This window comes from Calliopsis andreniformis, chromosome 2, assembly GCF_051401765.1.
Source record: "Calliopsis andreniformis isolate RMS-2024a chromosome 2, iyCalAndr_principal, whole genome shotgun sequence".
NCBI lineage: Eukaryota > Metazoa > Arthropoda > Insecta > Hymenoptera > Andrenidae > Calliopsis > Calliopsis andreniformis.
Window position 1 is genome coordinate 3,202,476 of NC_135063.1, and position 23,651 is coordinate 3,226,126.

The 23,651-nt window shown below is 45.5% G+C and overlaps 1 protein-coding gene across 1 annotated transcript; it reads left to right on the forward strand.

Annotated features, from left to right (window-relative positions):
- Nucleotides 1-442: 442 nt before the first annotated feature.
- Nucleotides 443-22,058, forward strand: LOC143188108 (uncharacterized). The gene is made up of 2 exons (XM_076392173.1): nucleotides 443-637; nucleotides 21,859-22,058. Exons 1-2 carry the CDS (start codon nucleotides 449-451, stop codon nucleotides 22,048-22,050), a joined length of 381 nt encoding a protein of 126 aa, XP_076248288.1. The 5' UTR covers nucleotides 443-448; the 3' UTR covers nucleotides 22,051-22,058.
- The last annotated feature ends 1,593 nt before the right edge of the window (nucleotides 22,059-23,651 follow it).

Sequence of the window (23,651 nt, forward strand, 5' to 3'; positions counted from 1 at the left end):
AAGCCTAATCATAGGTCGAGTACCTCGTGAACCAAAAGCACTGTCGCTGAACTTTCTCCGTTTCTGAGTGACAATTAAATCACAGGTGTTGGTTGATCATGACGGATCGAGGAACGGCGGTCTCGTGTTTCCCGCTTGCACGCTTCTCTGCCTCCACTTTGCTTTGGAAATTCCCTCGGTTTTCCATGCAATCGTTCCACGGAACAACTGGCGATCGGTTTCCTAGTTCCTGGCACGCTACCGCGCTATCATGCTCGCCGCAAAAACGACGTTAATAGCAGTTACACCGTATTTGCTGGCCCCGTGTGCGATTGCCGTCTCACTGTAACTTGATTGTCGCCTGTCAACGATCGTCCACCGTATATAGCCGACGATAATTCCGTCGCGACCCCTTTCCATCCCCGCTCAACGCTGGGTAATGACATTCCCGTGATAGATCTCACTTGCAATGTTTAATCGTCGCGCGAGGACACGCGAGGCGCGCGTCAATTACGCGCGTCCTTTTAAACAAATAAGAACTCGATTGTCCAGCTTGACGACACCCATTGATATCGTTGTCTCTTTTGTTCCATGTCGTTCCGTGCTGCCTTGTGCTGTCGTGGACGTTGGATCGTGTCTTGACGCTGGATCATCATCAGTACGTAAGTAATAGAGATTTTTTGCTACTTTCTTTTCTATTTTGCCCCTGTCTGATTATCCATACGTCTTATTACGCGTTCGTAGTTGGCAAGAGGCCGTGATTTGAGCGGTTAGTTAGCACAAATTACCGATATTACGGTGCGAGTATAGGGTCCAGTTTTTCGGCTTGCCCTTTCACGGGGCTGAAACATTTCGGTGTTTCCCGGTCTCATCGCGAAATCGTCCAATTACCAGCGATCGAGGGTGATTCATCGATCGTAAACGAGAGAGCTGAACTACGTGGGCCGATCCAGGTGGATTTCGCAGAGAGAACGCACATAACAATTCGGTCCGATTTCCCGCGGTGTAGCGCGTTTTTAGGGAATCAAGGGTAGAGACCGGTTAGCTGTCGGCGAGTTTCAATTACGCGCTTCATGTCGGCTTGTCTGATGTTGCTGCTGCTCTCATTATGTGGAATATGAGCTCGTGCTAGCTGTTTTCTCTCCCCTGCCCCCGATCCCGACTACCATTCGTCGATCGATCTGACCGATACTCTCGACCTTACCACCTGTACGCGAATCGCAGACCACCGTTTTGCCTTTTCATCATCTCCGAGAGCCAGGCGAAACTGCTCTAAATTTAGAGCACGCTTGTCATTACCGATTTCGACGCGTTTCGATGCAGTTGAAGCAGCTGGCTTAAAATATCGGACGATCTTCTCGCAATTGCCAGCCGTAGAACAATTTTTTTGTCTTCAAGCCTGAAACTTCATAATTGCACGATGTTGGAACGTAACTTAAAGGTAGAACCGTGATTTGCTTGACGATCTCGACGGACAGCAGTTTTGGTAAAATTCGAGTCTATCATTATGTTACTCGCTTCGGTCAAGTTTTTTGTATTCTCCTTGTGCGACAACTGTGCGTACGTGATTAAACTGCATGGAGGGATCATAAAAAGTTGATGAGTGTTTGAATACTTCGCTTAACGCATCGGACAGATGTTTCGTAGCTGACGTAGTGGAAGAATTGCATAATTACGGGATGATTATAAGGAATGATCTGGTATGATAAATGTAAAAGTGCTTAAAGTATAAGGGAGGGAACGCGTCATTTTGAGCGAGTACATAATGCGCGTGAAAGGAGGATGGAAAAAAGTCGATAACTTCATTTGTCACAGATTACGAAGAGATAATTGCACGGCTTGTGGAAGAAAGTGATGGGGTCTAATTTGATGAGTTCTCGGTAGGTGTGTACGTTCGTTTCGCGTTATATCGAACGACGAGCAGCTTCGATCGGGTTTCTACGCGGCAGTCACTGCTACTAATAACGGAGCAAACGACCGGGACTTGTTCCACGGCACTTAACTTCGCGGGACATTTCCTGGTAGCCGGGGTACATTGAAGTTCGTGTCTCGTCGCGCGTAACCTGTCATTATCAGGGATATTGCTTGTATAGCGACACGCATGCATTTGGAAACGTCTCGTCTGTATGTGATTTATTAATTCGAACGTCGGTTCGCACTCTGGTTAACGCGAGACGCCGCCTGATCATCGTTTCGTCGACGCTCGTTCGACAATTATCCTTGGGCACATCGGCTCGTTGTTAACATGCATTTTACTGAATCAATGCTCGTAAAAATGTCCTCACCTCGAATCATCGTTGCTCTATCCCGGTATACTAGTTAAAGAGATTAAAATTGTTTCCAATATACTTATGTAAACGAGCAGCTGATTTATGTGGTTATTAAATTCGCTAGTACATCTTTTAATCTTTTGCTTCTATAGCTACTAGACTAGACGACGGTCGTTTCTTCTGGAGTAGCAAAATAGAATGCAGGGAAGGTTCCTTTTTCACTTGATGCTCATGAAGCTTCTTCCTTTTTCGACTCTAGCGAATCTTGTTTCCAAATCATCGCGGTCGTTTAAACTTTTCCACTCTGTATGGCTACCGTTTCCAATTAACCTACCGACAACACCGAAACAAATAAATCGATCAATTATTCAGCGAGTATACGATCGCTGGAGGTGTAGGGGTGGCGAAAACGATCGAAACCGCAGAATATCCGAGGCAACCGAATCGACTGGAATAGCATCGAGCCGGGCGCATTAAATACCGAGCCATTTACCGCGGGACTGTTTCCCGCTATCGCCGCTAAACGTCCGTCGCTTAACACGAGGAAAGCGCATCGGACGCGGCGTGCAAGCGTTTTGCGCGCGCTATACAGCCAGACAAAGAGGGAAACAGGACGAGAGGGCGAGGTGGGACCGGGTGGAGCGCGAGGAACCGTGAACAATTATGGCCGATATGGTGGCGGCGTAGTCGGTGGGTGTGCAGGCACAGGTACACAGAGTGGCGAACGGGCATGGGGCACCATGGACCGTGGACTCTGCGGGCTGTGGTGCTGGCCGAGTACGTCGGGGCTTGGGGTTAATACGGTGGCCGGTGATGCACGACCGACGCAGCGCTGCGGCCAGAGCGGCTGACCGCACGCCAGCTGCCCAACGCTGCTCGAGCTGCCCGCAAAAATCTGTAGCTGACCCCTCTGTATGCCCGTGCTGTTGCACACGAACCCCTAACCCACGCCCTCCGACGCCACGCTCCTCCGCGTTTCTCCGCCTGCACCCTCCCGACCCTCTGATCGCTCTTTCAGCGCCGCTTCTGAGGTAGTCCTGCCAGTTGCCGGGAGATTAGCGTGCCATCGTCAGACCAACAACTATCGTACTCGGTGCGCGCGATGGAATATGGCGTTTGATTAGACCAAATGGCCGAACGTGGGGGGTAACAGCGTCTTCTTGCTTGCGGTCTTACGCGTGGCGTATGAAACTTCGAGGTAGAGAATTGAAGTTTTGATTACCTTAGGCGTAAGCCAAATGAAGCTTGGAAGAACTGTGTAAGGTATTGGACCTTATCGTGATATTTTATTAAGGCATTGATTAAAGCAAGGGGTGATGACGGACTTTACAAAACTTCGTAAAACCTTTCTTTTAGAGAAGAGAAGAATTTTAAATATCATCTGTTCATGAATGTCTCTGAAATATTCTGCCCTATTTATTGGTCTACTTTAGCTCTGTGTTTTATACTATTAAGAGTAGGGGTATTTACTTAAATTTTGTATTAGTAAGTACCTTTAGGAACCTTTTTACTACTATCCCTCTAATCACAGGTATCCTGAAAATTATCAAAGCAATTTTTACCTACTTTAAAAAATTTTGTATGTATTCGCCATAAATGTTGTTTTTGGTGGACGAAATTTTTTCCAGACGTTGACAAACTCTTCTACAGTACACTAACCCAACGAAAGTTGTATTTTTTTACATTTTTTTTTTTTACTTTTACACTCAAAACAGTTAGAAATTAAAAGACTTTTAAAGTAGGTACCGCTGAATCAGTCCATGTCAATTTTAGCACTGCGACTTACTACCCATAAATCGGTACCTTGACACTAAAAGAGTTAAATTACCGTAAGACGATTCATACCGAATAATACAGATATGTGGATAGTATTTCATAAGAAAAATTATTTGGATTATTGATGTGCATGGAAAATCAAAATCTGAGTCATCTATACCTTGAAACGCGTCTCCGTACGACGGGGAGGGCTGTGAATCACGCGAGTTTAGTTAGTAGTCGCCTGCCATAGAGGTTGTGTTGGCGCGCGAGATGACGAGGCCGATGACGCGCAATCGAATGCATCGGCCTCGTCGTTTTCTCTTCCCCAGCTGCGCGCGCGCGCAGTGAATTCTATTATTTAGACAGGGACACGCAGGCTGACACAGGTGGGCGCAGCAGTCGCATACACAACCGCGCCGTTTAACGCAATTACCTTGCTGCCGTGCATACGTGCGTGAAATCTCAATTTCACCCGTGCACACCGCTTGTCACCGGCAGATACGCGCTCGGATACGCGCGCAAAGGAACGATGGTTTCTTGCCGCGATACCGCAACACACCTCGAGCTGGAATTCGGTCAATCGCAAGAATTCTTCTCAAATTGAAAATTCTTCACGCTGATATGCGATGGAATGGAATGTCGAAGAACTTCTTGTAAAATCTTGGCATTCAAGAGAAATATAAATATGTACATATAGAGTGACTTTATTTTCTTACAGAAAGCTTGTCTAAAAAATGTCGCAACTCATTTGGAAACAAAATTAAGTGTAAGAAGAAATGATGAATACATGAAGCCATTGATTTAAATCGTAAGACTATGAAGAAATATTAACATAATTGGTCATTTTTCTTAATCTCCCTGTACACACTACACCAGTTAAAATTGTCTAGAATTTTTCGGGCTAGCAAATTGCCTGCGTTATTCTCCGCTTATCAAGAGGCTCGCGGCCGCGTCTATATTACAGCCATCAATTTACTTTTCTCGAGTACGGCGCCTATATGTTTAATACGTTTCCCGTGGGAACGATTCTCACTCGCACGGATGCGCTTTACCATAGGCTCGATCGAACCTCAGGGCCCGGACGCATCGCGGTAATTTAATTGACGCAAAGATTGCCACAAAAAGTTCATCTTTACATAATGGTTCTTTTCCTTTCCCAGCGATATACGAAACGATCATCGACGTTTCCCATGGCTTTAGCGCGGCCGTATTACCCCGCGGCTCGATCTTCCTCGCCCGCCTAAATGTCGATCGTTCTTTTTGCGCTCCTCTCGAAAAGCCAAGAATTTCTCTTAAACGTTGATCGAAAATTACTTCTGTCCCGATACGTGGCCGCGTTTCTCTTCGGCGATACGCAAATTCAGAGCGAACGTGAAACTCGAACGACTCGTTGGGCCTGGATAAAAGGCGGAACGCGAGGAAAGTTCGATTACAAGTGGTGGCTAGGCCCAGAAAGGAAACTGGCACGAGTCGTTCTCTCAATTGGATTAGACCAAGCGCTGTGTAACCGTGTAACGTCGGCTCTGCTTTCATTCTTCCGCGGTTCGGTGAGACGTTTACCTTTCTTCTGCGACGACCTATCGTTTACCTTCCTTTTGCTAGTTTGCGGTCTACAGAGCATCGAGTGGCACGGAAAATGGGCACGATTATCGTGTCCCGCGGCCTTATTGTCGTTCGGTGCTTCTTAGTGACAATGATATCCCTATTGTGCGTGAGAAAGGGAGACAGAAATCGTAACACGGTATAGAACAGCTTTTGCTGAAACTCCTACCCTGATTTTACGGATCTTTTCTTCGGAATCGCTTGACCGTCCGCTCAGCCCGACTCGGAGGGTCCTCTTTCCAGGACGCGCGACACATTTATCCTCACGGTTCGCCTGAACGACGACAAAGCCCCGTCCGTGGTCGGACGAGGGAATGGGGTCCTCTTCCTCTCTGTCTTCTGCAACCGAAATCCAATTTGCATGAACTGCAGCCAAAATGGACGAGGTAATTGGTACACAGTAGGGATTAGGGCTGCGCCAAGGCGACGGATGTCCGGGCACCGCTGCCTGCCTGCCTCGAATTCCTCCGTTTTGGGACGACGACATCCGCCACTCTCTGGTTCTTCTAATTGCCATTGCATGCTTCCAAATTAAAGCTTGCATTAGGTTTTTTCGCAAGACAACGATTAAACTTGTAATTCCATTTGTAGAGGATATTCGTTATGCCACATTTAGATTAGACAACTGTTGGTCAGATAACTTTGATCAACCTAAAGTCGATCAAAATAGTCGTTTCAACTTGGTTGAAATTGGGTTTACATGGACATCTTTGATCAATTTCAGATTAAATAATGTGGTTGCTCGACCAAAAGTAGCTCGATGTAAACGTAGCATTATATAGTCGAAGTATTCGCTTGGATATTTACGTTGTTGCCACTGTGTACGCAAGATCTCTTCAAAGAGTATAATTGTAACTTTCGGAAGATCGGCGGGACAAGGCAGATGATCCGAAGGATTCTCCTGTGGTTATGGCATGGAAAACAGACGAAGAGGAAGATGAAGAAGAAGAGCCAAGAGGAAGAGTCGTCGGTGGGGAAGGAAAGGAAGAGGATGAGGAGGACGCTCACATAAATACGTACGCAACGCAAACAAAAACCCACAAAGGACCGCGCTCGCGGCAGATACGATCTTGCGGCATGCAGATACGAGCATACTAATCTCTCCGAGCGACAGAGAGGTCTCTCCGAGGAAACCGTGTCCTTTTGTTGTATCCGTCTATGAAATATATTGGTGGCTGGGCCCGACGTCCGACACGAGGGAACGATTCAATATCATTCCGACTTGGAGGATCTCTGGCGCATTTTTCCGGGGCAGCCCGCCTCTAGATCATTGAGGAGAACGTACCGGGAAATCGAAATATACGAGCACCGGAACGAGAACAAAGGCGACATTTTTGCGTGCGGACCTTGGACACGCGAAATAGTTTTTATGGAGTGTGCTTAACATCGTTCAACAGGGAGAAAATCTATGGAGTGGGACACTTGACATCGTCCACGGGACTTTTTTTTGACCGAGTCCAAAGCCTCGCCAAGATCGAATAACAATTGAGCCCAGATTGGATAGGATTTCGATGCGGAATGTAACAAAATTTGGGCTCCGCTTACGGTAAATCATTTAATCCCGTATATCGCAGTATAATCCGCTTCTTCTGGCAATTCTGCATCGCAGGATATCCTGCATCCAGTTAATTTCCAGCATTTGCATGTCGATACAAGGACAGGATGCGGCGGCAGTTTCAATTTCGCAACGCCAATCCAATCATGTAAATCAGGGGTAGCATTATTAGTGGCGGCAATCGAACTCTCCTAGGCCAAATAGGAGCGGGTCGAGGCGGAAGCAGCCCACTCCGAAACGAAGGGTTTGCAGGCGTCCAACTAATCCAGGGTTTACCTAATCGCTTACTCCCTTTCTCCTTCGCTCGCGATTCCGTCGGTACGCAAAGCGGCTTACCCTTTCACCCCCTCCCGAGTCCCTTGTCGGAACGCCCGAGAAATTCTGCGATCGACTCGCGTTCGATTTTCCCCGAGCGTGGAACCTTCGTGGAGAGTTCACGCGTTCGTTCCGAGACGGTACTTGTTGGAACGTATTTCTGGCGACTTTGAGGCAAGCTGTCGTTCCCAATAAATCGCGAACTTCGCCGCAGCGGGCTTGATTCATGCCGTACCAGGTCAGTTGGCATCGAGAGGACAATTTTACCAGACGGTCATACAATGCGTTTTCGACAATGGTGATGGCTGCCTTTGGTGACACATGCAAGATGAGAAGACAGGTGAAGAAATATATTTGTGTATTTTTGTTGCTTTAAAAGAGATGGAAGTAATGCCAAGTAACCCTTAGGAACAAGTAGAATCACGACACCAGTGATCAGCAAAAATTCTTGATAGTAAAGGAAGATACCAGATTCTATAACTCGATCAATATAAAAAAAAAATAGATCACTGTGATTCGTTAAAGTGATCTTGATCAATCTTCAAATGAACAAAAGTATCAATTGCATCACTCTGAATACCTCCGCCGATATAGCATCCCTCAATGCCCGATCAGATTAGAGCCGGTTATCTGTCATCGACCAGACGCGTACTGTCGCGTAGATGAAACTATAAATCTTTGTTCGATAAAAACCTAGCTAGGTATTTCCAGCGCGACAGAAAAAACGAACAGGGAAAACGGTGTACGAAACGATAACACCGAAATCGTACATTTCCGAGGGTCGTACAGGAAGAAAAAGAGTTCAGTCGGGGGCGAAAGAGTACGAGAAAAACGAGGGGGGAAATATAATCAACACGCGGCCGATAATTCTCGAGAGCGGAAGAGGGGTGGAGCGACGCGATCGAACGAAAACGTAAGCCGGTTAATCCTCTGTGAAATACCGCGCTGGATCCGAGAACTTTGCCGTACGCCCGAGGACATCGGGGACATCGATTATTCGCGGGAAACCGCTCGCGTTAATCGTTTAAACTCCGCTCTAGGAGGACGTACGCGGCGGCCGTGCCTCCGCCAGGTACGCGCCACGTGATCCAGCAAACCACCAGACACCAGGATTCGCTGGGGATGTCGATACTCGTTCTGGAAGAGGCTGGGCTTCGTGCCAGACCATTGCCACTCATTCTCCTGAGGATCGATGCCAGAGTGATGAGCAATTAGCTCGTATCTATGGAACTGTCCAATTACCCCAACTATCTTTCACCTCAATATTCGGAGAAAATGAAAAAAATAACAAGAATATGAAACAATGAATTGCAGTCTTCAGAATTGCATTAACCCCACTAATATGGTAAATATTGGACATGCTTCAGTCTTATCGACCGGAGCTGACTTTCTCTGAACAGATCATAAATTTTTTGTATACTCTCTCAATTTAAATACTTGCTCAAAAGACGAGATTCATATGTTGTGTTTATATACTGGAAATTCTTCAATGGTCACCGACTTCCACACATAAGTACAGTCTGAATTCTACAGGAATTTTGTATTGGTGTGTGTACTCTGAAAAACTAATTACGCAAAACCTACGGTGTATAGACCCTGACCGACAGGACAGAAAACTATGTGTCTGCAACGTATGGCAGCCGGCCGAGTAGCAAAACTTTAAGGTCTATGTGATGCATGGATCTCGTACCTGAGACGTTAAGGCCACTTGAATGTTAAATCACGATTATTTCCAAACACAAAATAGGCTATTACTCGAAAAAAGGTCATATTGGACATGAACATCTTACATGTGAATCATACTGTTTTGCTTGCATTACTGTACTCTTTTCGGGGTCGAAGATCGTCCTAGATTCATTTCAAGGCAGGACATACACGAAATAGCAAGTAGGTCAAGCCATACATAGAACGTTAAGCATCTTCCTGCGACAAACACTACCGATCCGTTTCCGGTCTCCCACGGTTGCACGTGTAAGGAGCCACCGCGACACGCATATTCGCTCTGTAGCTAGGTGCTCGGCGAAATCGCTGGTCGCCGATGCTCATCGAAGCGAGTCAACGTTTTCGAGTTAATGGACGAAGCTGATGGCAATGTCTTGTCGCGTCGTGGCTCAACGAAGCCACCTGCGACGTGGCAAAGACGATGGAGGTACGCCGATTTATGCCCGCAATTGCGCTCGAGTGTTCTTCATTATCCTCTTCCAAATTCGCGAAAGTCTTCATCTCTCCCGCTTCTACGTTAAGTAAAATACTGTACTGGGACAGGAATTGAATTAAAGGAAAGTTGCTAGTTCCACATTTATACGAGGTGTCTCTGGAGAGTATCCGATCTGTAAATATGTACATATATCTATCTTTCTGTCTGGTTGTATAATATATTATCGTGAAGAACAAATTCTTACCACTTAGGTGAAAATTTTGTCCACCCTTCATTTGAGTCATCCATCATCTCTTTATGAGTATCAACCTCTATGAGTATGTACCCCTACCACGCTGCATGGCCCTGTAGATCTTCAGTTATCACTGGTACACAGTTTTTTATATGTTGAAAATCTTAAATGTCACATTTCACGACAACAGCAAACCTATTCACTCATTGCAACTTATCCACCAATGTTTGGTGAAATATAGCACCATACAACTTCGTCAGCCTCCTTGAAGTCTTGATCTGGCTGCCTACAACTTGTGACAAGTTCCCAAATAAAAAAATCTTTCAAAGGGAAAAATATTTGTGGATGAAGACATACAACCAAATGCGAGGGGGTACCTGTTAACTATTATGGAAGCTGGTTTTCAAGATTGTTTCCAGAAGTAGAAGAATCACTGGAAGAAGGTTGTTGCTGAAAAAGGAAGCACTTTGAAGAGGGCATCATCGCTTTTGACCAAAATTAACTCTTTCTGTTACTACACCTCAAAATCGGATACTTTTCAGACATATCTCGTTTATTTTTTAATGAACGACTAAGAAGATAAACAGTTTTTGTAAAACTATGCAGCACAGTAGTGGAACGTTGGCAGACCAATCGGTCAGCCAAAGGGCTCGGCGTTGTTCTAACAGCGAATATCGCGCCAGGAATAATGCAACGTGATATCTCGGACGGTGATCAGCGAAGGAATTAAAGACTCCAGTGGCCAGGATAAAATCTCCATGCAGTCACAGCTCGTTTGAGCGGATGCCTCAAGTGATTTCAGTTACACCTCGTTTGCACGATCCCGGCGCGTATACGTAGCTCCCATTATTTTCTCTGATCTAGGAAGTTGTGTTTTTCAGTCGCGTCGGCGGATTGAAATTGCAGGCTCGATGACGCCCAGATAACATTGTGATCACGATATTAAAAGAGAGTGCTGCTATCGGGTCGAAGTGGTCAGCAGCTGCTGCCGTTACCTGAGCAATCGAGCGTCCAATTTCCAGCAATCAGTGCGTATCATACTTTCGTCTGGTACAGTTTACCGAAAGCTGTCAGAGGTATTGGAAAAATATCGCGAAAGAATCGGTGTACAAGATGTTAATGCTACAAGGCTTAATACGTCGTATTGAGTGCTGTTGGATATTAGATCAGTATCGATGGTAACTATCGGGTGTCAGTGACTACCAGTTTAACGTTAGACGTCAGTATTGGCATTAGATAATACGTAGTGTTAGCTATCAGTATAAGTGCAGGATATTGGACGACTCCACGGCAGGCGGTGTTAAGTATTACCTTGGCCACGATTTATCTAGATGGTGGTGCTATTTCAAAACGGAGATTTCTCGGGCTATCGACGGTGGAAAGTGAATTTCTTCCATCTTCTCGGTGGATCTACATAAGTACGGATTGTAGCCGGGGTCGTGTTTACCTGGCGTGCAGCTGGAATTACGAGCGAAAAGGAGGGAATAACAAGAAGGGGCCGAATAAATCATAAAGCACGGCTCTTCCGCGCTATGCTAATGACACCTCCTGCATCCTGTGGTATCCTTCTTCGCGCGTCCCGCGAAAGTTCCGAGTAGCACGCCACGCGGCGCGCCGTTGTTGCTGTTCCTCTTCTCTTTTTTACGGGACCCTCGGTAACACACCTCCTTGACGCAATTGCAGGAAATAAAACACTCTTCCTCGACATTTCCCCCGCGCTCGCCGGGCGAACAACAGCGCGGGACTGCGCGATGCAACAACCGTACTCGGCCGTGTAACGAGACTGCGGTGTAAGAAAGAAATATCACGCCTTGGGCTTTTCGTTCGGCGCGAAAAATATGGCGCCAATTAGTCGCGAACGCAAGCTTCGTTGATTCTCTGCGAGGAGACGTTGAGAGACCTCGTGGCTTCTTTATAGCGTTTCTATAGCATGTTTCAAAGGTATTCATCAGAATTTTATTAAAATTATAGGACGATCGTGCCATCAAGGAGAAGTTGCCGTGGTGCTGAATGACATCTACAGGATGATCAGTTTAACTGAAAATCCTCTAATGGGCGTTGACAACACTTACAATGCTATCAGCATTTAGATTAAATACCGCCTACACTCGAAGGGTTTCCAGATAAATTGATCACCCTGTAGTACCGAACATTGATTATATCTCTACGAAGGAAACACGACAAAGCGGTCAAACTGTAAAAGTGATAGAAGGAATCCCTTTTTACTTTTATAGTTTGACCGCTTTGTTAGCTTTCGTTTTTTTAAGATACAACTAGTATACGGTATTAGGTGCCATTCGTCGCTAGAGGAACTTCCTCATATATAGTATAATGCTGAGATAGGTGACTCCACTTTGATAGTATATCCTACTCTTCCTAATGTAGTAAGAGTTTTTCTCTAAAAAATTATGGAAGCGAGTTTCGGATACCACAGAATACCTATAGAATTTGATTTCCGCTGACAGAATGAGAGCTTTGACTTTCCTTTGTAGAATTCTCTAGGCTAGGTTCTCTTTAATCTGAAGGTCCATAGTTCTGTATTTAGGCTTCGATTAAGCGAAACATCTGTTGCCAGAAGTGACCCAATTCATACGACAACTTTATAGCAACCATAAATCATCATGGGTCAAGGACGAGAACAACCGAATACTGTTACCATTTGCCTTCACTAAACACTTAGCCAACCACGAACGTCACAGATAATGGGGAGATCTCCCCATTCGTTTGGCTAAGTGTAAAGATAAAGATTAGTGATTTCCGAATTTATGTTTACATAATGTTTCTTCATCCCTATGAAGAATACTGTTACGGACCGTTTGCGTATCGCGCGCGTCGCGAGCTTACGTTCGTCGCGGAGACGTTGTCGCAGTGACACGAATTATCAAACGAATTTATTTACAAAGATAATAGTCGTTATAACGCTTATAAACTCTAGTTCGTGGTTTGCTCGGTGTTTACTCCTTGACAGCTGTCAGAAGACTCTCTTTCATCGATCATTTTTGACGTCTTCTTCAACCTCAACCGTCTTCTTGTTCTTCGGTACGAGCACAGCAGCCACTGTCCATATACCTGATGCTCGCAACAATACAATATTTCACCAAAGCGAGTCTACCTATTTCAGTATCACCTTGTATACCACCTAGAACATATTCTTTCTTCCAATATGGGTACCTCAGCTTTCAAGCAACCTCAGCTTCTCGCGACTCCTCGTCCAGGGCACATCAGACGCACATCAGAGTCAGCGTCGCCTTGGCGGTTCGCAGAGACATGGGTCCGTGACTAATAGACTCGATCGAAGTTCTAGCCGATATGCGTCGGGCATAGACACGAGGCAACGGGGCTGATCAACAGGCGAGGACACGCGCCATCGAGCACGCGCCGATAGATCTGACATCTCGACGCCCGACGCCATACACGTGACCGGAGGCTCGTTACCCGGCATCCTCCTTTCTTTCTTTCTCGCTCGGCCGCCGTTCCTTCCTCCACCCTTCCCGTCGGAAGACACGCGCCCGACGTCTCCCCCGATTTCCCGGAATCGACGTTCGAGAGATCGAATCGCCGCCAGGATCGGGACGACCCACCGCGAGTACCCACGAGTTCGGAGGATCGGTCGCCGAACCGGCTTCCTCCCCCGGCCGAATCTCGATTGTCGAGATGAACGCCACAGTTAAGGGCCTCTCCTTCGTCGGCCGAATCTGTTAACCCTGCCGATTCTAGGGAAACAAAGACGTCCGAGGGGACGACTATTCGCGGACGAGCCTGTTAAGACCGCGCTCGGTCGATACGGGGGGACCGATACTAGTCGTCAATTTGTTATCCTTGGTCCTTGATGTATCGCGTATGTAAACAAGGTATCAGAACTCGGTCCACGGCGTGGATATGGCGAAAGAAATTTGTAGAAACTTGTTCGCTGTTGCTATAGATCACTGGTGGCCAAACCTGTAACGGGAGCCATATTTCGCCTATTGGGAATCCTCGAGAGCTATAGCCTCTATGTATTGGAACAATGTTGTGTACATATGACTGTTAATTATTGTAATTTTGGGCCGAAAAGTTGTCGATCTTTAAATTAATGTAACTTTATGAAAAAAATATGCAGCAGTTAGTCTGAGCGCATTTGAAGTGGCAAAACCTCTACTTTTTGTCTCTCAAGTGAATTTTTCCGATAGTGGTTTTCTGCTCGGCTGCGGGCCGAGAAAAAGAAGATTTTTCTCCGAATATTATGCAAACTCAAACTACTCTGCGAATCTTGATAAATTTTTTCCACGATCTATTTTGCAGAAGATTTCAAGGTGGAAGCTATCCTCTTCCAACGAACATTTAAAAATTTATGTATGACTTTTTTCGTCAATTCATTGCACTTCGAATAAAAATTGTGCCTCTAAGGTAAATATCCAAGTAACCAACTATGTCCAGGTACCTACTAACGTTAATTATATTCATTTTTAAGCTCAAATTCGAATGTATCTAATAAAAAACAATAGGTACTTGCAAAACAAAAAACAATATCATAAAAAAGAATATTCAGCTGTTGGAATGCAATTCAAATATTGAGACATGCATTTCTAAATTATTTATCTACTAGGACATGTCTTAAACGTCCAGGTATTAGGATATTTACCTTAGAATCATGAAAGCTCAATGATCGAAGGATTGAAAAAATTGTCTATCTTTAAGTTGCTGTAACATTGTGAACAAAAGATTGTATAACAATGAATCTGTACTCATTTTGAAGGGCAAAGCTTCTGCTTTTTCACCCATGGATTGAATTTTCTCGAAGACGTTTTTATACTCACATGTGGAACGGAAAATTGGAGGTAGTCTTTTTCCCTGAAAATTTTCCTAAGAGGATTTTCAAAACCTAGGAGCCACAATAACTGTCTAGAAAAACCACATGCAGCTCGCAAGGCAAAGTTTGGCCATCGTTAGTATAGATGTTTGTTGGTAGCACTTGATGTCTTAAATATACAACGGTTCTTAGAATAATTTTGTGTTCAATTCTGACTGAAACAAAAGTCTAAAATCAAAGTGCTTAAATGCTTGTATTATCGAATGTCTCAACTTCGAAGCATCATTAGTGGCTACCCTTGACTTATACAAATCAAGGTAACATCACATTGCCTAAAGTCAAAGTAATCCTCTCCCCTAACAGAACGCGAAACAAAATTATTCAAACTGAAAGTTCAAACACAGCCGCGTTTAGGAAAACTCACTTGAGAAAGGATCGGGTCCCAGCGTTCCCTCGAGTTCCTTTGCACGACAAGCATCCAATTACGCTAGCTTCAGAGCCCGCGGCGAAAACACTCTTCTTCCCTCTGTCCTCAATCCGCTCGAGCTTCGCCACCGTCTCAGATCCGTCGATCTCGCGCAGTGCTCCGTCTTACTCAAATAATCCAAGTTTCTTCTACCTAACATCCTTCCAATTTTAATACGAACGTCGACGAAACCGACAGCTCGGCTTAATCAGCAGCGAAGGATTGACGGGGTCAGCGTTCGCGTCGAGAGGGCAGGGCGCGGGCAGCGGGTAAAAAATTTGGGCACAGAACGGGCGGATTTAAGGGGACGCGCATACCAGCCAGCGTCAGGGTCCCACGGGAACCGAAGGGAGGAAAGGGCGAGCGAGGCCCGGCCAGGAGAAAAGACGGCCACTAAATATTGTGTTCGCGCAGAGAATACAGCTCTCGGGACACGTGTAAGCGGGACCGCGCGGATTCCGTATGAGCAGATCGGCCCGCCGATTATACGCTAATTCAACGCAAATTCCTTCCCGGAGATATCTGTATCGCTCGCATACATCAGAGCCCGCGGTAGCTGCTGCCGTTGTTGCTGCTGCTGGCTGCTTCTGCTGCCTCTGCAGAGGCCTGTGCCGCTCGCCGTGGCTCGAAGCGTCCGCAGTCTCCGGTTAGCTTAATCAGTACCCACAAGGAGACAACTATATACCCACGGCTACATAGTTTCGTGCACATATGGCGTCCACTGCATCGACCCCGGGCCTACGAAGCTGGACGATTTCTTTTTGGCGGCCCTGGGAGGAAGAAGATAGAAAGACAACCGCGAGAAACTGCCACGATGTACTAATTAATCCTGATATCGGTGACTGATACTTGTGATCGTATTGGAGCACGTCTTCCTTTGAAACTGGTCGCAAGGTACCTGTAGTGTTCGCTCGTTGCAAAATCATCGCTACTTCGCTTATAGGTATAATTAAATAATTTGAAGCGAAGAGGCTTTAACTGCGTACACTACTACTCCCAGCTTTAATAACAGCAACGTGGACTCGTAAAACGGAAAGGTTAACGCTGCCTGGATCACCCAAGCACTACAAGTCCCGCCCTGTAAGATACCCATAAATCCTGATAGTCGCACATTAAATTAGCCTATGAGAACAGCGATCAGCGTTAAGAACGTTAAGGCGCGATTAATCGCGATGCGCCGGGCGAGCAGGAGCATGTGAAGGGAGAATAGAGTCGAGGCCACGACCCCGTGCAACAATGTACGCGGAACAAAGGCGAGCACAAATCACTGGATAGGCCGCGTTCGACGTAAAGGTTCTCACGCATGACGGAGCGGAGCGGGTCGATTTCCAGCGGGAATCCCGGTAAAGAGCGCGAAGACGGAGGCTACCGTATACCCACGGCATCCCGGCTGCTGGACGGCGAAGGTCCAGGGCACAGGACCGAAGATATATCACGTTGTCGGCCGACATACCATTCTTTTGCGGCACCGCGCGGCCGACACAGTGTGCGCGCAGCGTTCACAAATTAAGGAGCGCCAAAGTCCACGGGACGGCGTAGGTATGGCGCTATCGCGCTTCATAAAACTTCGTTAGCACGCTTGGGAAGTAGACGGCCGCGGCCGAGCCACGGGCAGAACCGCTGATGACCTCGCATTCGTCGGCTACCGTAAAAATTCATTTTGTACCTGCGTGTGTAATTTCCCCGGGATTCTTGCATCTTTCGCGCGCTGGACCGTATTAGGCGGACCTTGTTCCCTCCCCTGTCCGTTGTTTTCGCCCTTCCACGCTCGCTCCCGCGGACCCTAGCCTCTCGCCTGTCGCCTAGGAGATCCTAATCTTGATTAGTACTCGCGTTCCTTTATTCGAGGTAATCGGGATTCATTGCGATCTCTTCCTCGAAACTGTCCCATGCGTGATGATACCTATGTCGAGCGTGCGCTCATTTTGTTTTACGCACTCCTCGCGTGTTATCCTCTTTGCTCGGTTAATGAACATTCGTCGTAATCTATTCCGCGATGTCTTTCTATGGTGTCTCTGGGTCCTAGGTGATGCCTGGGAGAAGGGAATAGGAGAAGCTATTTAGGGGTAAGAGCTAGAAAAGAATTGCTTAAGAGTGTAATGGACACGAGGTGCTTTAACTACTAGGTGTAGGTTTTTACGAGAGATTTATTTGAACGTTCTGGTCAGTAATTGTATAGACTGATTTCTAGACAGAAATTGTATAGACTGACTTCTGAACAGATTCGAAACTTATGGTGAAAATCCATGGGGTTTTAAGAGTTTTGAAAAGGTAATAGTAGGAATGGAGTAAGGTAAACGAGGAAAGATAGCTAGTTTGCAATGATTCAGAGGTTCGTAGAGTGTGGATGATAACGTGAAAGAAGAAAAATAACGTGAAACTGAAAAATATTTGCAAGAGTGAGTAACGGAGGCTGGTACATTATAAGAGAGGGGATTTGGGCAAGAAACAGAATTAGGGAGTAGAAACTTAGAAACTGTACATACACAGTAAACTGTAAACTTAAAACAGCTTAAATCACATGATTTGTTTTCGAGATATTGGCGTTTAAAGTTTTCAGCTTCACTACTGTTTTATGGACTAGTATCTTCTTGAATTCTTATGTTTAGGTGAAAAAATTCTTTTAATGCCCTTTTTTCTTTCTGAAAATATACATTCTATATTCTAGATGTCAATTCTGTAGTTGTAAACGACTTGTCACATTTTCAAAAAATTCGAGTTAAAAGAAGGTATCAAGAGGAAACAGGTACATAAGACAGTATTGAAACTGAAAACTTGAAACACCAATATCTCGAAAAAAAAAACACATATGATTTAAGTCATTTTGCCTTACAACCACCGAATTAAAACCTTAACTCGAATTTTTAGAAAATGTGACATATGTAGGTCGTTTCGCCTTATAACGAAACGTATAGGAGAAGAGTGAATAAACTGTAATACTTTTCTCTCCCAAAACTCCTTTAGAACACATATTAAATCGCAAATCAGAGTATGTATCAGCCCTGTCGACATGCGCTCAGCAGCAACGGTTTCAATTTCGATCCGATAGTCCTTCGGCAAGTGCATTCCGATATAGGAACGTTATTGGCGCCACGTGCCCCTAATATCAACCAGGAGGTCGTATATCCTGTCGGTGCGTCGCTCGTTAATTTGCCGTAGAAGCAGCGCATATAGGGCGAGTGGGCGCACAAGGTGCACCCCACACGTGGCCGCACGTACACAAACGTGGAGTCACGTTGGCCGTGCAGCCCACGGTGGCCACGTACACAGGGACGCAGGTAAATAGGCATACACGGAGGGGCGCGCGCGTGGTTCTCGTCATTAGGTACGTAGCCTCGTTAGGATGAGTTTTTCCGCCGCTAATGAGGTGGCCTGCAAGTTGTCTCTGCGGCGTGCAGACGCCGGTAGCGGTCTGCCCTCCGCCACTGGATCAGGTGGACGTCCGGCTGGGCTTCTATGACGAACGCGCGAATCTGGAGACCTGGACACTATTTTTAATCTACCCACGGGACCCGGACTTGGCGGAATTAAAATGCATGTCCCTGGGACTGCCACGACCGCTTGCTTATGTCCTCGGCCCTCGTGAATCCTATATTTCTCCCTTAGCGAGCCATCCTCCGTCTGCGTCGCGAAATAATCCACGTTAGTCTCTTTCGGAGTTAGTCTGTCTTCATTTGAGACTCATTTTAATTTCCGTTATAGACGCCGAGGGTGAAGGAAGGAAGTCGTTAACATTGTCATTGAAATTACAAGGCTTGTGACTATTTTGAAGATAGATAACTCGGAAGAAATAATTCGAATGTAATAGTGTAATAGTGTAATAATTGTGGACAAAATGTAACAACTGAATAGTCTGATTAGAAGATCAGGGATCAATTTCATCGATCATAAAATGTCCAAAAATTACGACTCAATTTTCAAGACTTGCACCGTTTAATGGTACACTCAGAAATGAGGAACGCGCATCGACAAGCTCCATCACATGTCGCCGTTAATAGAGCGTGCTACGGCCTGATGGCATAAAGCACGCGCGAAAGTAATATTAAGCGTGCTCGCGCGAGCAGCGGACGCGTGTCCCGTTTTTACGAAACCCAGACCATGGCTGTTAAATTTACGAGCCCGTCACGGTAACTTACAAAGAATAATAACGTATATGTATATATGCCCGGAATAATCCGTCGCCAGCGTAACCCGCTATATGGAAATAGTCGGGCATTTAAACAGCTCGATGTCAAAACGAGCTAGCGCGAATATACCAGAGCCTGCGTCACTTGAACCTCTGGGGACTTGACATTTTGCATTTAAAAACGCGGTCTTTATGTTTTATTCGCCTGCTATTTTATGCAACTCGCTGCAAAAGTGGCAGGCACTTGAACGAAAGGAAAAAATGAACATTCTACCTCTATTTTCTGAAAAATCGCTCTGGTACAGTATTCTCTGGTTATGAACTCGTGATTGGAAGTCAATTTTTTGGGAAACAGGCCAACATACGTGTAGTGATTTGATTGCAGTTTTTATCCTCGATATCTGTGCAGTCAAAATGTTACGGATTAAAACTGCAAATGTTTATTAACATATGAGAAAAAACAATCGACAAATTGGTCGATTCAAGTCCGATGCATACAAACGATATTTTTGACACACGATCTCGTTGCGATCATGTCTGTCTTCATTGTTTGTAATTGGGAAAGCAAAGAAAAATATATGATCACAACCATGGATCGCAATGAAATTGTGTGTCAATTATTATTTTAAAAAAAAAGAGACCTAGCCATATTTTCCCTATTGAAAGAGCTGAAGGACAAGCTTGATAATTTGAATAAAAATTTTTTTCCAAAAACGTGTATCAGTGTGAGATGATATTTTATGAGATGAGTGAACTTTTCAAAATTTAATTTTCAACTCTGATCTGCGGAAAAGAACTGAACGTTAATTATGTACAATTGTTTTATTACGTGGATGAAGCCATTCAGAAATCCTTACCGTTAAAATCCGTCATATGCGCGTGCTATTAAGGCCCGTTGCAGACAAGCGTTTTTTAGCGCCATGCGTTGTAGCAACAAGAACAATCTGCAATTTTCAGTTGTGGAAAATAAGAAAAGACATATGAACGCGGCAACGAGGCGGCACGTTTGCGGTAAATTGTAGCAGCAAATTCACGCAAATCAGCGAAACATAGTTAGAGTTCTTTTAAAAATACGCAAAGGTGCCGCCAAATTGCCCCGTTTTTCTGTCCTTGTTTTCCACGATTGAAAATTGGTAATTGTCCTTGTTGCTACAACATACTGCGACAAAAAACGCTTATCTGCAGCGGGCCTAACTCAGACGATGCGGTTTTTCGACCGATTATTGTACCGATAAGGCAGCGTTCACACACTTATGTTAATATAATTTGCTCCATGTGGATTCTTCTAAATTTTTATCTTTATATGTGTCTAATATTTTGTCCCATATAACGAACCTTTGTTCCACCGAGATTATTGATAAGTTTGTAGTTATTTTCTCCATGTCGCACAGTTTGATCGCACTTTCTAATAGATACGATAAATGGATAAAAAAATGATTTGACTGATTGACCTCACTACCTGACACCGCTTCAGTTTTATTATCGAATCACTTCAAGACGTTACGAATACGGATGCTGTTTTGGTCATTGACAAAATCGAATGTTAAAAAGTGACCGAATCAGTGATTTTATTATAGATGCACACTCATAATGTCTATGTGTTATTGCACAAGATCACGGTGACAAGACGGTAAAATAGTTGAGTTGGCAAATTTACACCAAACTGAATCAGTTAATTCACATATTTAGAATCCTGCATAAGGGTCGAAAATATAAAAATATGTGAACCCTTCCTTGTGTTATTACCGATTCAGCAGAATAACCGTATCGGTTAAGCATCGTCTGAACTAGCTACAACGTGACGTTTTTGTCTACAGACTTGATCCGCGATGGCTTAAAACCACAGTAAATTCTCTTCGTGTATATTGACCAAATTCGAGAAATGACAAACCATATTAGTCACAATGAGAAAATACTATGCGTATTTCCCTTCATTTGTTAACTGCGAATAAAAAATATTTTTCTTCTCTCTGAAAGTCCGATCGATTGCCCTTTGAACCTACCCTGCACCGTGAGCGCTGCTCTGAACCCGAGCCAAGAATCCACCGAGTCGCGTCAGTTCCGGCGAAGATTTTTCCTCCCCTCCTGGTCGACGGGATCCTCGAAGTAATTCGAGCCCCGACGACGATCCTCGAGTTGGTCTTTCTGGCGTGTTTCGCCGCGGCGCGTCTGTTCGTTCCCTCTCCCGATGGTGCTGGTGATCGACTGCTCTCAAAGCGCTCCTCCTCCTCGTTCTCGAGTGCTGTCCGACGTCGCCATTCATCCAGCCCGTTCCGGTTGACGTAGCCGGGTGCCGTTGCTTAATTCGCGAATATTTCAGAGCCAGAGCTCTCTGAAAATACTACAGCTACAGCTGCTCGCGTCGTGTCTACAACCGGGGGGCCACCGTCCCGATTTTTTCGAAATATTCGCGACACAGGGCCATTCGCGAGCGCCTCGTAAATTTCCGTCGCTGCGTATTTTTACGTTTCTTTCTCCCATCGTCCGTTCGCCAACCCAGTTGCTTCTTTTGTGGTCCGAGTAATCCGCGGACTTGATAATTCTGTTCTCGAGAATGAGATGATTTAAATGGCCGAGCCGAGAGTTATTATCCACCGTGTTGTTGCAGACGGCTTTGCACTGGGCGGCGAAGCACGGCGACGAGAACATCGTGAAGCTGATCGCGGGGACCTACAGGGCCTATATCAACAGCGTCAATGAGACCACGGTGAGTGCCTTTATAATATTCTGGCTTGATCCTTTCGTTAAAGCTTTCTGTAAAGTACCTATGCAAAAACGGGCGTATAGAAAGCGAGTATGAATCGCGCTTGATGAGATAGATAAATTTATTACACGTACAAAACCTCTCGATTCGGATATTTAGATTTAGAATTTACTCTTAGTAAAGACAGACTGAAATACTGATTCTTTTTATCTCCTGCGCCGGGGTGCTGTGGTCCTGCTGTTCATAGAACGGGGTAAGTGTATCTTCATCATTTAATCATGTTCCCTTAATAAAAGCTGCCACAGACCAATGCGAATTTTCCTTGGCCCCAACGAATTCGCAGGGAATTGATAAAACAAACATATGAATTGATATTGGTGCGAAAAGGATGCCACGAACAATTCGCATTGGTCTATGAGAGCCTTTAGACTACATAGGAAAGCAGCAAATTCATAGAACAGTCAGTGTCAATGGGAAATCCCGCCTGCATCGGCGTCTAGCGAAAGAAAAGCATTGAGAAAGCACTTGTACAGTTTATGAGACATGCTGTGAGCACAACGTCAGGCAAAGCTTTTATTCAGAACGCAAAGGGTTGACACCCGTCGTGAACGTCAGCGATATGGCAGCGCAAGAGCGGCGAGATGAATAGGCGAGCTAGGCAAAAGAGTGATCGATAAACGGAAAGTGAGGCAAGGCCTGCCGCGGCCTCGTCGAGAATAAATCGCCAGCGAGTATCGCGACGGTATCTACTGTAATCTCTGAGTGGCCGTCGTGCGAAAGGAGCTCAGGACGCGTATTTAAGCGAGCTACGAGAGCGCGGCGCGCGTCTACTCGACCCAAACGGAGGAGACGACAGAGTTTCTCCTTTGCAGCAGGAAGGAAGAAAAGAGAGGGAAAGGTAGGCGCAGCGCGCGGAGAAGCCTGCAGATAGGATCGGATGTGTGTGGTCCGCCGCTTTGCTCTTTATAAGACTTATATAAGCTGGAGTGCCCTTCGCGAGGGAAAGAAGGAGGGCAGAAAAGAGGAGCCACGGAGGACGGGGCGGAAGGGAGAGACGGAGAGGAGCTTGCTCGTTAGCGGCTCGCGACAAACATTGTTGAAACTACCTTGGACCTCCTAACTGGGCGAGCGAATAGAATTAACCCTGTAGATACCAATTTTTTCCCTCGTTGATACGATACAAACGACGAGCTCTTTACGCGAATTTATTACTTTACTGTAATATACATACGTCATGGCTGTTACCTTTTATTAAGATATTAATTTGGAGCGCAGTAGTATTTTTCATTTTTATCAGGGACCGTTTATTGTATATGATTCTTTCCGGTTCTCCTCTGCACCATGCAGATGGCAATTAAGGCGATTAGCTGCATAATGGCTGCAGATCGCATCTAATCGCGATCATATTCGCCGAGCGGTGAATCTTATACGTTCTTAAAGCACATTCGTGTGTCTGCCTATCGTTCCCTGCCACGGACAGGCTCATTTATTCTCACGGTGTAACCTGAGCAGGCCTGTCGGCACCGTGACACCTTTATCCTTCCATCCCCACCTTCGATGTCAAATTTTTCTGGCTAAAATAACGAATAACATCGGACCACGCGTTTTATTCTGCATAAATTAAGAGAAATGAGGTAGAATAAATGTACACGTCTCGAATAATCCCAAAGACATTTAGAAATCTTTCAACCAGTTTT